This window comes from Centruroides sculpturatus, unplaced genomic scaffold, assembly GCF_000671375.1.
Source record: "Centruroides sculpturatus isolate CEXI.00-Female unplaced genomic scaffold, Cexi_2.0 scaffold282, whole genome shotgun sequence".
Classification (NCBI taxonomy): domain Eukaryota; kingdom Metazoa; phylum Arthropoda; class Arachnida; order Scorpiones; family Buthidae; genus Centruroides; species Centruroides sculpturatus.
Window position 1 is genome coordinate 487,248 of NW_019384528.1, and position 17,802 is coordinate 505,049.

At 25.5% G+C, this 17,802-nt stretch overlaps 1 protein-coding gene across 3 annotated transcripts; it reads right to left on the minus strand.

Annotated features, from left to right (window-relative positions):
• Positions 1–2,022: 2,022 nt before the first annotated feature.
• On the minus strand, positions 2,023–16,429 carry LOC111622936 (nephrin-like). Of its 3 annotated transcripts, XM_023365403.1 has the most exons (10): positions 8,784–9,913; positions 8,095–8,632; positions 7,618–7,752; positions 7,423–7,544; positions 7,287–7,344; positions 6,686–6,838; positions 4,902–5,069; positions 4,405–4,695; positions 3,461–3,547; positions 2,023–2,428 (listed from the first exon to the last, which is right to left on the minus strand). In XM_023365403.1, coding segments are annotated over exons 2-9 (1,002 nt in total). In that variant the 5' UTR covers positions 8,168–8,632; positions 8,784–9,913; the 3' UTR covers positions 2,023–2,428; positions 3,461–3,545. The 3 variants fall into 3 exon arrangements, with proteins under 3 accessions (XP_023221171.1, XP_023221173.1, XP_023221172.1); XM_023365405.1 differs by lacking the exons at positions 8,095–8,632; positions 8,784–9,913 and adding an exon at positions 16,217–16,429; XM_023365404.1 differs by lacking the exon at positions 8,095–8,632 and having other exon boundaries at positions 8,784–9,911.
• Between the last annotated feature and the right edge of the window lie 1,373 nt (positions 16,430–17,802).

Genomic DNA, 17,802 nt, shown 5'->3' on the forward strand with positions numbered 1-17,802 from the left:
TATATATATATATATATAAATCTATATTGTATATTTTAAAATTTTACGTTGTTCAGAGATCAAAGTTTTAAAAAGTTTAGAAAGTTAAATTTATGACTTTTTATTTCTTTAATATATAAAAATAGATGTTTAAAATGATTTTTAATTTTTATCATTGTAGCTTCTCGTGCAATTTTATAAAATAATTTTTAAAAAATCATAAAATAAGATTATTTTCAATTATATAAAACTTTTTTATTAAAAAAAATTAATGCAAAAAACTGAGAAGTTATATTTGTTTTAATTTAGTTTTTCTACTATTTTAAATTAACAAAATCGAAGAAAGTTATTTTTAGAAAAACGAAAAATTAAGTAAATCATTTTAAAAACATTTAAAATATTTATTTGAAAAAATTCAGAAAAAGCTTTTTTTATGGATATTTTTGGCTTAAATGTATGATTAATGACTGAAGGAAGTTATTAATTGTTATCATAAAATCGCACATTATGAGAATATAAAATAAACAATTATCACGAATTAATTAACATAAATTAATCTCTCTAATTAAAGAAAAACTAGCATTTTTTAATTATTAAAACGTTATCGTTCAATATCAAATTTAAAAAAAAAAAAACACATGTTTTAGCATACTACAAAAGCAGTTTTATAAAATATTTTTTAAAATTAGTTCCAATTTCCCTCTAAAAATTATATATTTATTTTAAATTTGAAAAAAATTTTAGAAATTAATTTTAAAAATTTTATTTACAGAATATTTAAACTTTTCAATGATTTTTTTAAATTAATAAGCCAGTAAAATATTTATTTTCGATTCATTTATTACTTGTACGAAGAAGAAATTAATAGAGTTTTATTGGCAAATTTGATGTAAAAATCTCATTTTATTCCTCGAAATTATAAATATATTAAAATAAATATCCAAATATCATCATTAGAACTTTTCGTCTTCACAAAAGTTAACCTTGTAAAGACGAACGAGCAATAAAGACTCATTTAAAACTAAAATTCTCACAACCGCAAAATTGTTTTATAAACAGCGATGAGAAGCCGGTTTCGAAACGCATGCTGGGTGATACTGCCGAGCACGTGACAGATGGGCGAGGTCGCCGGAATAGACGTAACTTGCATGTTGTGAAGCAATCTCCTATCCTACAAAAAGAATTTGTAATCTTTTATTCTTGAAAATCAGCGTAGAATATTGTGACGACACATTTGCGCAACTTGAAAAGATACGTCTGAAGTATTATTACACTGTTGAATTTATAAAACCGACGATTAACCTCCCTCCAGATTCTCTCCCATTGAGTTTTATAGGACATTTCCTGTATATAAAAAGTGGTCCTACGCGGAAATTGGGCTTGATCTCAATTAAGAATTATGCATAGGATAAAGTTTAATATTTTAATATACAATTTTTTTTAAAATATATATTTCAAAGCTTTATTTATTTATTTTTTTTTAATGTACAGAAAAGATTTTTCCTTATACAGATCTAAAATTTATTATCATTTACATAATGATTTGTAATTTAAGAATAATTTTTTTTTTTCCTTTTATACAAGATTTTATCGTAATTTCGGGTTTCGTTTCTATGTTTTTTTATTCGGCGTTTTTTCTGAATTACATAAGAATTAAAAAGATTTTCTAACATATTGCATTGAAAAACTGTTTTAAAAAATAGTCTGCTTTCAACAAAGCCATATGGATTCGGATCAATGAAACCGGAGTTTATGAATATGTATGATGTGGCGATGGCAGTTACAATTATGAATATGTATGACACGTTGATAGCAGTCTGTTCATGAAGAAATCGTTAAAAGAATATTAATCGCCGAAATTGGTTTAAGATTAGATTAAAATATCATTTTATAAATCCATCAAATTCCTCAGGGATTTATTTATTTTCCGATTTTATGTTCTTTCTTTAATTATACAATTTAAAAATAGAAAAATTTCATAATATATTCTTTTTTAAATAAGGGTATTGTTTATATATATATATTTAAAACTTTGCAAGTAAATTAAAAGGTAAAATAGTCTACAAATAATTTCTCTGCACGAATGATAATAGTTTTGAAATGATATAATTATCCTCATTCCGAACGATTATCATCAAGTGAGTGGTCATTGGGTTCATTATCTTCCGGTACAACCTAATCTTTGGGCATTGCGTAACTGTCTGCAAGCAGTCGTAAACAAGGCTGACTGCTTTTTCTTTTTTTAGTCCGTAAAATAATACAAGGATCAAAGATTATTTTCACAGACAAAATATACGAGAGTAAAACTATAAAGCACAAACATATTTTAATTTATCATCATTTTTTTTTTGTTTTTTTATTATTTAAATCTATTTGTGAAGACAAATTATTTAAATTACAATATACAAAAAATTCTTCTGTTTCTTGATAATTTATCCTGCATAAAATCCTGAAAAGAGACCATTTATTTTATGTATATTGCACTATGAGAAAATATACTTTACATGATATAAAAGGACTATACAATACATTTAACATGACTCATAAACCTGTTTTAAGTACTTATACTAAGTACAGTATGTAGGACATGCAATCCTTCTATGCATGCAAACTAATAAACAATGTTAAGAGGAAAATATTTGAACATAATTTGAAAATAGGTTCAATTACTGTTCTGAGTGTTTTTTTTAAACATATAACTGCACACATATTCATATGTGTAATTCAAATATAATAAACTTAGCATTCTATTCCCTTTATACTATAAATAACATAACATGTAATTAATCTAGATGTCATGTCTTAACAATTTTTAAGCTTAATATTAAATAGATAATTGAGTAATGGCTATTGACTAATGTAAACTAATATAATCTAATTACATATGGCTGTTATTAATTTAAATAATTTTTCATATTCTTTATGTATATCTACCATACAAATTAGATTATTATAAATATTACTGTGCATTTAGTAATTTAATACTATTAATGGTATATTTAAAGATTTTTATACTTTATTTTTTATTACATAGATGTTTAATCTGTAATTTGATTCACTTCTAATATTTTTTGTTGAAGAAATCATTGAAAGAGATTGAAATGATTAATTAGTACTATGCTTGTTCGTTGATTCAAAATAGCTTATTTTTTCCTGAGTAAAAATTATATTTACTTTCAAATTTTCAATTGAGATTCCACTATTGTTTTACATTAGTCACCTGAATAATTAAACAGATGGTTAACATTTTATAAACTAATATATTCTTTCTAGACTTCATAAATTTATTTGGAAGAATATATCAAGTATTTACATTGGAATCTATTTTTTTATTTTTCCTTAAATATTTGAATGTTATGTATAAATACCACAAATGCTATGTGTAGTAATTGAATTATATATATTGGTGATAATCATTTAAATCACAATATAACAAAAAACAGTTTTTATAAGTATTATATTATTTTAGTATTATTATTACCTAATAACAACACCTCTTAAAATTTCCATTGTTAAAAAGAATTATTAGTTGATGGAGCTAACTCTTCCATTTACAAAACAACATATCCTGAAATGTAAAACAAAACTATAAGAATTCAATTATAACTGCATTTACATATTTTCACTTATGATATGATATTACAAAAAATTAAAATATATTAACAGTCAGTTCTTTAAATATAGATAGGAATTTATAAAAGTAAAAACAAACTTTTTAATGAACAAAATTTAAATATTTTAAAATTTGGCATAATAATTTAATATTAAGAATAAAAATTACATTTACAGATTTAACTATTGAATGTAAAATCAGTATTTATAAAAAAAGTGCATGGTCAAAATGTACAGATTAAATTTGATGCATTTTCAAGTTGAAGAGGCAATTTTTGATGAGAAGTATTGTGTTTACTTTATTAGAATTTATGTCAAATATAGCTGATAACATTCAGTCTACAAGATAAATTGTATCACTATAACTTCATAATCTCTATCCTTTGAAAGATAATGTATAACCAAAGTAAGAAAATAGGACAGTTATTTTATTGTTTTAATTCTAAAATAAGAAATAATATCTTTTGTAGAAAATTTTATTTGTCCTATTTTGCTTATAAAAATTTTTCCAAGCTAAATTAATTTTATAGCTAGTAAATTTATCCAAGTATTACTGTTTCCTAGAGAAACATCCTTCCCAATCAAAACAAAATTCAATAATTTGGTATCAAGCCAAATTTTTTTGTGTTATATTCTAATTACACTATTTTATATAATTTTAATAAGATTTATATTTAATAATTAAAAAGAATTTTGTCAAAACTGCTTTTAAGTACTAAAAACTTGATTAACATTTTGAGGCACAGTTGCACCTAACTTCAGGAATGGTGCTTTAGTTGTTAATAATATAAGAAACAGGAAAAATAAACTCACATATCACAGTAAGCTTAACTTCTTTCGTGCGATAATGACCAGTAATTGTGCTGATTGCATCACATCTGAACATGGAATTGTTGTCACTTGAGATTACAGTAAATGTATAAACATTAGTAGTCTCTTTAGGATTGGCAGTAAAGGTATCGTCAACCTGAACATCATTACGATACCATAAAAGATTGGCTGGTGGATTACCTCCACGACAGATGCATGCCAATGTCAATGTATCACCTTCTTGTATAACATCACCATCATGGTAACCTTCAATTTCTGGCATTCCTGGTGGATCTAAAATATTGGAATTGTTTTCACATTAATATAATAATTGATTATTCTAAATACATTAGTTTTAGTTATAAAGAACAATAAGTAAAAAATTCATTATATTTTTTTTATCATGCAAAATTATTGAGATATTTTTAGAATGTTGAATAATAGGAATAAGAAACAATTTATAATCAAATATAGCTAATGATAAAGAAATGTAAACTTACACAAAACGTTTATAGTCAGGTCTGATCTGATAGGAGATGACAGAGCAGGATGGCTAGCCTCACAAGTATAAACAGCTCCATGATCATTTAAAATGGCATACAATTGTAAAGCACTAATTGTTGTATAAAGTTTATCATCTACTATCTTTTGTTCATTTGGAATAAGATCTATAATGAAAAATCTTTATAATTGAAATGAAAATAATTATTGTTATAGTTAGCACTAGAAATTTTTATTTGCTCTTTAGAAAATATTTTTTGACATGTTAAAATAAAAAAAATAATTTATATTCTTTGAAAATTATTTTAATTTTGAAAAATTATAGCACACAAATATCTAAACAGATAATTTGCTTATTAATATTTAACTGAAAACCTAATTCTTTGAATAACTCTTAAAAATACTTAAGTTTGAGATTTATTTTTGCTTATTTGCATTCATCTACAATGTATTCAAATTATATATTTTAAAAATTATTACACATATATACATATATGTATATTCAATATATATATATATGTATATTCTAAAATATAAATAATTTATTTTAGGAATAATGATGATAATTAATGGAGATTTATTGTGGATCTAGAACCATAACAGCTAACTCTAAATTCTGAAGTTTTTCAATAATTATTATTATATTTAACGTGTTCTATTTGAGACCACAAACATATTTAGAATTCAAAATAGTTACATAAAAATCACAAATTTTTGGTAAGTAATCAAATATTGCCCCAATTTTTAAATTTCATTTTCTGAAAATTATGGTTTCATAATTAGCTACGTATGATGGCCCATGATATATATAAATATAATTAATTAATAAATACCAGTATTTTCAGATCTTTATTCATTTAAAAAAATCCAATTTTACATTAGAATTTATTTTGATATTAATTTATAAGCCACTGCTGACCATCAGAATTAAATTATAAGTTTGAATTACATGTTATTTAATTAAACAATTTAAATTAGGCTTTGTAACTTTAATAAAGCATAATGAGCATAATTACTAAAAAAGATGTTTTTATATGAATACATCATTAGATTAAATGAATTTTAGTAATCTATGCTCATATTTAGTTATAACAAATAATTTTCTTTTATGATACCTACATAAATTGTAGAATTGCAAATATAGATAATATAGATGTCTGTTCTGCATTAAAAAATACTTACTGCAGAGAAGATATGTCAGTAATAAATTCAGCTATACATTGGTTGCAAACTTGAAAATTTATTTGTATGATCATATAATGTTTTATGTAAAAATTTACTTATAGTTAAAACAAACTTACAAATTTATATTTTTACTATAATTACCAATTTATTCCATTGATAAATTAATATCATCATTTACAAATTCAGCTAAATAATATCTATATAATTTGAAAACTATACAACTCAGAACCACTATATGTACAGTACCAAAAGAATTTATTTATAATAATGCTTATCAATCTATCTTGCAATAAGTTATATGATAATGATATAAGTTTAATATATATTATCATTTTAAAACAGATGATATACTGTACATACAAACATTATCAGATTGATGGGTCATCATTCACACAGAATGTTAAATTAAAAATTATAAAATAACAGATGTTCTACATACTTGTAGGTCTCTTGATATTGAATATCAAGATAATTAAAATAATGTCAAGATTTGATTAGATAGAAATTTATTAACATATTTTTAATCTGTTTTAAAATATATTTGATCATATATTTCTCCTTAAGATCACAAAGATCAGCTCATAAATAAAATATTTACCTTCTCTAATTGGTATATCATTTCTATACCATTTCAACTGTGAAGCTGGTTTACTATTGTTAGCAAAACAAGCAATGGAATATCTTTCTGCTTCAACCACTCTCACCTCTTTTCTTTTATCACGATGATATAAAAGCAACTGTTGAGGAGGTACTATGTTAAAATAAAAATAATAATACAGTTATTATTTTAAAGAAATACAAAATTAGTTTGTATTAAAATGAACATTTATGAATTTAAAAGAGAAGCATTGCATTTGCAGTATTACCAGAATATACAGGAATATTTATATTAAAATTTTGTGATACTTTTTTAGTAAAAATAATAATAAAAATAATGATAGATTTTCTTGATAGTTTTTAGGTATTGTATTCTTGAAATATTTATGAAAATAACATATTATTTAAAAATGACCACAATCATGATGACGTCAAAAGTCTTTCAGCAAAGCTGTTTCATCATTGAATTCTTGAACTTCCTTCCTCTTCTGTTATCAAGGAATTGAAAGATGAAGTCATCATGATTAAGTAAATCAGAATGATGACGTTCATTTTTCTTCCATATAAAAAATGTGCATCATCAATCTATTGAAACTACTTACTCAAAACAGTCAGTCGAGCTTGGGCCCTTATAGGGTGGTTGAAGGGAGCAGGACCAACCTGAAAATACTCTGTTTAAAAATTTAACCTAACTTCTTAGAAAATGTCACTTTTTCTTTTTAAAAGAATCCAATTTACTTGGCATTGATACTCTCCTTCATCTTCTAGACGTGTCTCTCTTATCCTTAAATTATAAACACCCCTCCTCTCATCTACAATCATGCTGTATCTGGGATAACCTGGAATATCAGGATCGAATCCTGAAAAATGTAAAGAATTATAAATAGACATTGCCTACAGGATTCACAGATAATTTCATTTCAAGTTGATCACCTAAGACAAATCCATTTTTGCTCCACTGCACAGCCCCCATTAAATTTCCAATGTGACACTGAAGATCTACAGTTTGTCCTTGAATCACTTCTGTTTTTCTAGGCCTGACTCTAAAATATTGTTGTTGACCACTGACTGTGATAAATAAATAACATGTTTTTCTCAAAAGTTTAAAACATGTTAATTCATTAGTGTCAAATGAACTTGAAAAATTTAATAATAAATCAATTTTTATTCCTTAAATGTAAAAATATATTTCATTTTTCTGACGGACAGTTCTATGTTTAGTAGCTTTGTCTGCAAAAAATACTTTATGGTTAAAATTGAATATTATAAATATATTCACAGTGAAGCCACCTTTACAGGCAACTATAGAACAACTGTCTCCCTGCACGTAAAAAAATTTGTAAAAGTTCAGAAATGATAAAAATCGAAATGCATCTTCATCCTTTATCAACAAATTGAGTCACTACTTACCTGTCAGAATCAAATTAAATAAGAGTAAGATTTGTTTTTGATGATAGAAGACAGTAAACATTAATATGAACATTATTACAGATGCTGATTTATGTACAATGGACGGAGTGGCTGGATCACGGAACTTCCACCATCATGTCTTCTAACATGGATCAATAAATAATTCCGTATACAAGACTGACAGTTCAGTGCATTGCGTATTTTCACGCATTTAAAAAAATATATAATTTTTTAAAATCTGATTCAATTCGTATAATACTGTACAGATTTACAAATTTACAGTAATATGTGTTGTCGGAATTTTATCGATTGTTTAGAATAGTTGTTAATAACGATAGTTTATCGGTTATCGGTTTACTTTTTAGCGTTTTTTGACGTCATGAATGATGTCTGTTTATCTTCAGAGTGACGAATTTTATACGTCATTATGGGTTTAGATTTCCTGTTGATTTAAATATTTTGCACTTGCTATCATTAGTTTAGTTTTAAGCAATCTTATCACAAATATTAAATATCTCTCACGGAACAATGCCATTTTCTGAATGATGTTTAAAAATTTTAATTAAAGCAATTTATTAAAAATAGACACATCATTTTCATTATATATAGGTATTTTATAGATTATAATTTCAAAGTATTCAAGAATAAAAACTGATTATACACGAGCAATCAATCTACTGCATACTTACTACATTGTTAGTTTTTAGTTATTTTTAGTTTTAGGACAATATTCTAACAATTGACGAAAATGATAATGGATCATATAACGAAATGTTACTATTATTAGACTTGTAACTATGAAAATTATGCTGGATTCAAAGTAATTTGAAATAGTAATATATAAAAATTTAATTTTTAAGGAAAATATTAGCATGGAATGTGTTTAAATTGATAAGCACAACAATTTATGCAAGACTGTTGCTTGAATGCTAGCTATAGATGTGATATCCAATTGAAAAGCAAGCTTATCTGCATTAAAAATTTATAAAATTGATTATAAATATCTTGGGGAGATAGGATCCTTTCATGTAAATGGTATGGTTAGGTTAAAGAGAGGAAGTGAAATAAAAGAGACTTAGTTTTAAAATAGATTCTATATATATCAGCTTCTTAGAAAGTTCAGAGCGAATAATTTTAATGCAAGTATCCTCTTTATCCGCAACGCAAACATGCTTGCTTCAATTTTAAAAGTTATTTTGGATTTTATCGGGAATATTTATTTCTCTCTTTTATTGTAAACTCTAAAGACATTTAGAATATAAAGATTCTCATCTATTGTTTAATGAGAATTTAGTTTTACATTTTGCTCTATAGATACAGCAAAACGAAAAATTTAATCAATGATGAAATTTTATGACTAACCAATGTTTGAGAAAACTTCTCGTCATATAATCAGAAAACGATTTAAGTGTAAAATTTTCAATGATGACCTAAAAAAACAAACTTGTTTGATGAAATACTGAAAAATTTGAGACTTGTAAGAGTTAAATTGTAGAATATATTAAAGAATAAACACATTAAACAGTTTAAAACAAATTCCTAAAAAATTTCAGTGTATTAAATTTACAGATTAAATATTTTATTCAAATAAAACTTTTATAACAACAAAAATTTATGTTTTAGGAGTTATAAACATCTGTTGTATGAACATTTTGATGCTAATAAAACTTGAGAAAATACACGTTAATTAAAATACATTTTTGTTATTTTTTAAAACAAAACTTTAAAAAAAGTCAGTCTTAAAATTTATAATAAAAGTTCAATGATGAAAAATGATAAATGACTGTAATATCAGTCAATAACATATTCCAAGCTGATATTTTTCTGCCAGAGTAATTTTAAAATCAATTAATATGTGAAAAATATTGATATAAAAAAATTTTAATCTTAGTTGAGTAAAGTTTTAGGCATTTTATCATTTTAGATGAACTTGTTACATTTAAAAAGAAATATTAAAAATACTTTAAACATTTCTTTAAAATTTTCAACTTTATTTAGTCTAAAATACAAACTATAATCTGATATTTCTGTTATTTACTTAAAAAAAAATGTTTTCTTTATTACGTTTGTGTTTTAAAAAGTATATAGGCTACTGTACTAACTTGTATCAACATGGCTTTAACTTTAACTCTATAAACTATTAGATTATAAATTTATACCTATGTAAATTTAAATATAATTTGTAATAATTTCTGTTTTATAAAATAATTATACGTTGGAATATTAGTATATAATATTGTCATAATAAACAAATTTATACACAGTACAGTATTTAAATTAGCGTCAACAAAGTAAAAATCGTTACGTGATTATTTCATGAGAAATTTGATATTCAAACGATTTGTTATTGCACAGTTTTAATGTATTTTATGTAATTCTTAATTTGATATAACAGTTAACATTATTTGGTATTGACTCTTGTGTTCTTTTCACAGCTAAAGTATAGCCGATTCAGAAAATTTCGAGTCTTTATTTCAAACAACAGAAAAAAATAAACAAATTTATTTATTTTCTTTAATTCTAGAAGTGTTTCTTGATTATTATTTCACATTTCAATGTGAATAATAAAAATTTCTTCTTAATCAGAAGTATTTTATCACATATTTATTTTTTTAAATATTAAATATATTTTAAGTACACAAAATGTTATCTTTTGATTGCATTAAATAATCGTTATCTGCTTTAGCATAAGAAAAATAATAAGATTAATATGAGTGTAATTAGTTTTCATTATTATTTACAGTATATGAAATTATTATTATTATTATTATTATTTAAATATACCCAAAACGCTATTCAAATAAAGGAATAAAGAAACGATTCCTTTAAAGTCGGAAATGACTAATAATTAATACTTATCATGCATAAGAATGAATATATTTAAGGTACACTTGCCCTATGTTATCACTAAACTAAGTTGGTAAAAGAAAGATGCTTATTGAGTTCATCTTTTCTTATAATCATTAGTTATGAAATCGACTAAAAGTGTGATTTGAATAACATTAATATGTTTATCATATTGTGAAACCTCAAAATGAGGGCACTCCCAACAACTCGGTACTCAGAGTTGAGCATGAAGTTCTGAAAAAATTTTATAATGAGAGTTAGAAACCTTCACTTTTGTAAGCCCTGTGACTTATGAATTATATTAAGCTATTTTGTTTTAAAACGCGGTTTGGTACGTTAACAAATTGCTTAGCGGTAGAGAATATGAAAAATAGCGTGACTTACAGAAAGCGAAAGTCATCCACACTTTTTAATTACTGTTGAGCCCGTATTTGTCACCAGAGTTACTGTTTTTTTTTAAACAATTCAGTATTGTGCATCAAGTAAGCAAACAGTAGGAAACGATGAATCTAGACTATCAGAAACAATAGAGAAGACAAGAACGATTCGAAAGCAAAGCTAGCTGTTAATGAAGATCGGAAACGCAAAACGACGCTAAAAATGTAATATGGGAAGTGGAAACACTACTAAATTGTAACTGATTCGGTCACTTCTGAATTATAAATTTAACACCTTGCTGTTATCAACAGAGAAAAACTCCCATTTTTACATAGGGTATCGCCAGAATGAAGAAAAAAATCCGATTATTGGGAATGTAGACAAAACAAGGAATTTACAAAAATGTATTTGGGGAATATCCTGCGTGCTTATGATAACATCAGCGTTTTCAGTCTGAGATGCTGTCATGATAGTTTATTAAAAAAATTAGTAGTACTATAAGATTTTCCCGGATACGGATCCACAGATAATTATCTATGATAATTTACTATAATGTTTTCACAACAGACAAAAATTGGATGAGATTAGATTGAGATGAATGCCGGAAAGGAATTCAAATTAGCAAAAATATTTGTTATTAATCTGTAGTTTTATTTTTATTAAATAATTTTAAGACTATTGATCATAGATGAATAAGAAACGATTATAAATATCATTGGCTTGTTAATCATACGATTGATACGAATTAATATTCCAATTGACTAATGTATTCTGATGGAAGTTAAGATTTGCTTTGCATTTATGTAGCGCTCAGTCATAACATATTTTAACAATGAACGAGCAATTATTTATTGTGACATCGTCACAATGCCGGGCTGCAATTTTTAATTAATTAATTTTTTAAAATATATTCTCTCCACCTCAAATTAGTAGGGACTTGCCTCTGTAAATCATACTTTTCCTTTAACTATAGAGTCGTGCCGGTCAACTATCTAACACCTTTCAGGGAAAATTGTTGAATTGAAACAACATAACTTCCGGTCTGCACTAGAAGTTCTTATATAGTTAATCGGGGCCTCCTGTCCCAAAGGTTTCCATATCTTGTATCGTCTTTCATTTATCTAACTCCGTTCTCGAGATTAAGGAAAGACGGACGGACAACAGTGGGAATTTATAGGTCTACAATTTTTTCAAATTGCAGCCCAATGAGTTAAAATAGGAAAGATATAGTAAAATATAATGGTGTTCTTAAACAGATTATTTTTACAGTAAGCATGGACGTCCGCAGAAAATTTTCCCTGGATGGTAAAAGCTGGAGACAATTACATCGAAGTTTTATTTAATTTTTTGGGGTTTTTTTAGATAGACAAAGCGTTGCGTGGTTTAGGGTATAAGTATACATCTCAATCACTTTTACGATTATAATTTATGGAAATTTTTAACTTAATCCCAGGGGAGGACCAAGTACTCTGTTTGCTTTCCTCTGCGTACTCCCATGACAATAAGTAATTCATTTTTTACAGTTAATGTAACGTAAGATGATAGAGCTGTGTGTTTGCGTTTTACTATATAATTTTGTATATTTGTGTGATAAACTAAGCAAAACTAGAATTAGAAAAAATACTTATAAGAAAAAATGTATTTTTATTGTTTTTACAATATGTATATTTAGCTTATAATAAGGATAGCTTTTATTCTAGATTATTTATTGAAAAATTTGATGTTTATATAAATAAAACTCATAGAATAACTGCTTTTTAAATTGTTTACTTCCAATTCTGCCTCAATTTTCTTTAATTTATATATGGATGAAATTTATATTGAAACTATTCCATAATATGAATGTATTTTTATATTATTATGCTTATAACGAAGAATAAAACTTATCCGTGGACATGCTTTATATTTTATTCATTCACACAGCTTCTACTGTTGTATAATGTAGCTATCCTCTCAGATTTTTTTACTTATCAGAAATGTTAGTTAATTAATAAGAGTAGGCCTACTGTAATTAAGATTTTGCGTTATCAAAGTTATCGTGTACTGATATGTCTATTATACATCATTTTATCAATTTTATATTTTTTTATATTTATTTTTCATTTTCATTCACGATATAAAATGTAACGACACAGTATAGGTTCATTCTACTTTAGCAATTAGCTCGTTACAGTAAAACATTGTTATAAACAAACACACGCTGAAAATAGTAAAATAATGTCTTATGCAACAGATATCTGTTACAAAATTTTAAATGTTACATAATTGAACTAAAGGATTTGACAAATACAAAATACTCTAGTCTCTATACTTTAAATACTCTATGCTAATTGTTATTATAACTTACAAAGTATTAAAAATCGTAATGAAAAGTAAACATGATATTTAATGAAATAGCGTGAATTTTGGCGTTACTTCTGTTGGAAAAAATTGATCGTTTTATTCTAGACTTATTCCTAAAGAGAATTTGAATCGTACATTTCATGGCTGAATTAAAGATGCAGAGGATATGCATCATTATAAAATTTAATGTTCATTCTTTAATAGGTCAGTCTACTACCATTAATAAATAATCTCTTTCCTTTTTTCAATGTTAACATACAAATTATGATTTTATTTATACATATACTTCTTTGAAAAAGCACAAACTCTCAAACAGCACATTTTTATTCAATATTTCCGAAAGTGAACATTACATTATATCTGTTTTTTTAATATTAAAAACAGAATTAAGGAAGAAGTAGAGATTCGAAATGCACATTCTACAGTAAAATCATATAAAAATAATATAGTATAATAATAAGAAATTTCGAATTTTTTTCCTAAAAATAACTTACTATTTATACTGTATTTCCTGATGATATCAGTGAAGAAATTTATAAATTTTACTGTACAGATTAAAGCTATAAAACATTTAAATGTTACGTTTGTTAATAATCTATTATTAATTTAATGAGACTATTACTATGAAATTAATACTAATTTATCAATTTTGACAACGATTTAAATCGCTTTCATTATTTTATATTAGAATTTTTATTATTAGTATTTACAGTTTTAATTGTAAGGGTTTGTTCATGATATCCATACAGGAAGGGAGAGGAGGGGTTAAAAAGTTATAAACTCATTTAATCAAAATTTTATATATAAATTATATTGAAGTCATTAATTTGATAAAATATATATAACTAATTAGCTGACACTAACATTCATAAATAATTATTTAATAGAGAATTTTATATTCAAAAGTTATATAATAAGTAATTTCGATAAAGCCAAATTGATATTTAGTGGAGAAAGTATCTATTAAAAAACACACAAATAAAAGAAAATACAAGGAAATAAGAAATATAAGAAAAAATAATTCTCGAAAGTCGACCACAATCTGATGAAATCCTCTTCTGTATTCAGTAACGGTCGGGTGATTCCGAATAAAGATAAGTAGGGGAATAACAGTCGTTGGACCACTAATTATAGAAATAGAGGATAGTAGTTTCGCACTATGCAATCAAAACGTTATCTCGACGATCTCAGTCAATTTCATAGAAAAAAACATCCATCAGAATGTATTGTATATAAATCTAACATTTGAGAAAAGTATACAGGATTCATGTTAACAGCTGAAAAGTTCTATTATGTAGAAATAATTTGCAATTTTTATATATTTACTAGCTGCAAGGACCTGCTTCGCTGGGTTTTTATTTGTTCGTACATTTGTATGTAATATATTTTTTTTTATAGGGGAGATCGGGGCAACTTCGGCATGCGGGGCAAGTTTGTCAAGCGCTTTTTTTAAAAAACAAATTAAAAGGAGACTTTGGTTATAGGTTAGGCAGTTGAGTTTTATTGGTGGCTTGTTGAGTGTAGTGTTTTTATTGTTCTCCAACAAGCGTAGTTGAATTATCAAGCAAATTTTCATTTTCGTTNATATAAAAGACTGTTTTTCTAAGTAATCTAGAATCTAGCTGCAAGGACCCGCTTCGCTGGGTTTTTATTTGTGGGCAAAAAGTAACGATAGTGAAGATTAAGATAATTACATTATAGTTAATCTTAACACAGAATGCAAGAATTAGGTCCCCAGTTTCGGACTAATTAGAGAATTTTCACATGAGTGTAAAAATATGTTCGATTTTCCGCAAAAACGCAAAAAACCGCCTGTAAATCTTGCATGCCGCTTCATATTAACACTTCCATCCTCAACGCTTCCATCCTCAACGCTTGCAGCCTCAACACATCTTCGAAGTCAACTACTTTCTTCGAAGTCAACCCCATATCCCTCGCACCCTTATCGTTATCGAGACGCAACTACCATAGTGCACGAATGGAGACTTGGGGCTACTACCACATACAAACACCATTCATGTGCGATGTGTAGTTTTGGCTGAAAAGTGAAATATAGGGACACACACGTCCATTTATAGATATAGATATACAGTATATATATATCCGACTGCGATTGTATTTTTATTTTTATCCTACTATACTACTATATTTGGAATAATAATTTATTGACTGTATATATAGTGTAAATTTATTCTGAAGTAAGTTTTCAAAAAATAACATATTTGGGTTACTAAGGGCTTAAAATATGCCAATTAAGTTACATACTAACGTGATATATAATATGAAAACTTTATCAGCCTTTATTTTAATTTATAGATTGAAAACCTTACGGTATTCAACCCTTAAGTTAAATTATACTCTTATAATTTATTTAATTTTAGATATAATTCCGTAATGTTTAATTATTTGTTCTATAAAAACATTTGTAAACTTTCTTAACATATATCTTTTATTTTATCTCGCAGAATAAAGTTTCAATAATTAGTTTTATTAAAATAAAAATATCGAGGCGTGATTATAAAATGTAATCACTAATCAGTATATTTATACTTACCAAACTTGTTCTCATACTATTATTAGAGAAAGTTACTGCTATGTTAAATTACATTCGCTACTTCCTGATTTATTTGATTATTAGGAAATACAAGTATTACAACTAATCTACTACAGAATATATTCAGGAAAGCGTACAAGGATAAAGATACTGTTTATTCTGTATTCACCACTTGCAATTTGATTTTTAAATACCTTTACGTTACACTCTCGAGAAATATTCAAGTCTAACGAGATTCAAAAATGAAAAAAATAAATAAAAAGAAGCACGTGTATTCATAAATAAGTACATTCTAACAGTTGAAGTACGAGTTAAAAATTTAAAGTGGAGCGTCAGGAATTTAAATATTAAAAGGAAAGAATGTAATGACAAATACATTAAGATATTTACTACATTAATTCTTTCGTTACACTCATCTGATGCCTCTCCAAATTTATCTATGAATTTATTTTAGCTTTTAGTATCCATTATAATTGTTAAGCTAACATTTCTCTGTTTATATTTAATTTAATAAAATATTTTTTTTACTATCTCAGCTATAAATATATCAAATATTTTTCCAGAGTAGATTATATAAAGAAATATCAAGAGCTGTAAGAATATAAATACACTCGAAAAATATTTAAATAAAATAGAATAATTTATCTATAGATCTATTTACAATGAAATAAATCATTAGGGTTTGTATTGGTCATATACTTCATGTGTGACATCCCTGCAAATAAAAGAAGAGTTAAATATTGTTTCCGTTTTGTTTGATAATAGTAACTGTTTCAATATTTTATAATGACCTAAATACAAAAGCTTCCAGTATGTTATCAGAATACTTTCTACGAAACATTTAGTTTAATTACAGAAACTCCTTATTAGAACTGATAATTATTTTTCTTTCATTTTATGTAAATATTAAAGTATCAAAATAACAATAAAGTAGATATACTTTATACTTAATACTTTCTTAGTTAATCTACTTTAGTATATACTAAGAAAGTATTATATGAAGTCTTTATACAGTATGAACTACCTGGAACTACCTATAAGAAATAGTTGACTAGAAAAACACTTTTAATAGAATAAAGTGACTATTTTCTATAATTCAGCAACCTAAAATTATAAAGTAAATAACTTTATCTATATTTCAAACGTGTCATAACGAAGCCTATTGTTTCGTTAACACTTTTGTATCTAACTAAATTATAAAATATTCCACTCTCAAAAAGTTTCTGTGGAAAAATTGAAATCAATACATAGCTAAATTGTTTTCTGTTACGCATCGTACTAAGCACAATACAGTTAACGGAAATCTATATACAATGACACGAAAAAGAGTTTACATGCGTGACTATTTTCATCACGTAAGCAGAGAATTAAATCCGAGCTTATTACATTTATATAGACTATTATTAACAAAATTTTTGATATAAAAAATCAATAATTATAGACGTATTATTTATTAAATCTCAAAAATTTCTGTATGAGTGATTATGTAAAATTTGTATGAATGATATAAATTTTTATGCAATCAATCAATAGCAGTCGAAACATTTTCATCGAATTTCCAAAACATGCTTATGAAAGTTTAGTAA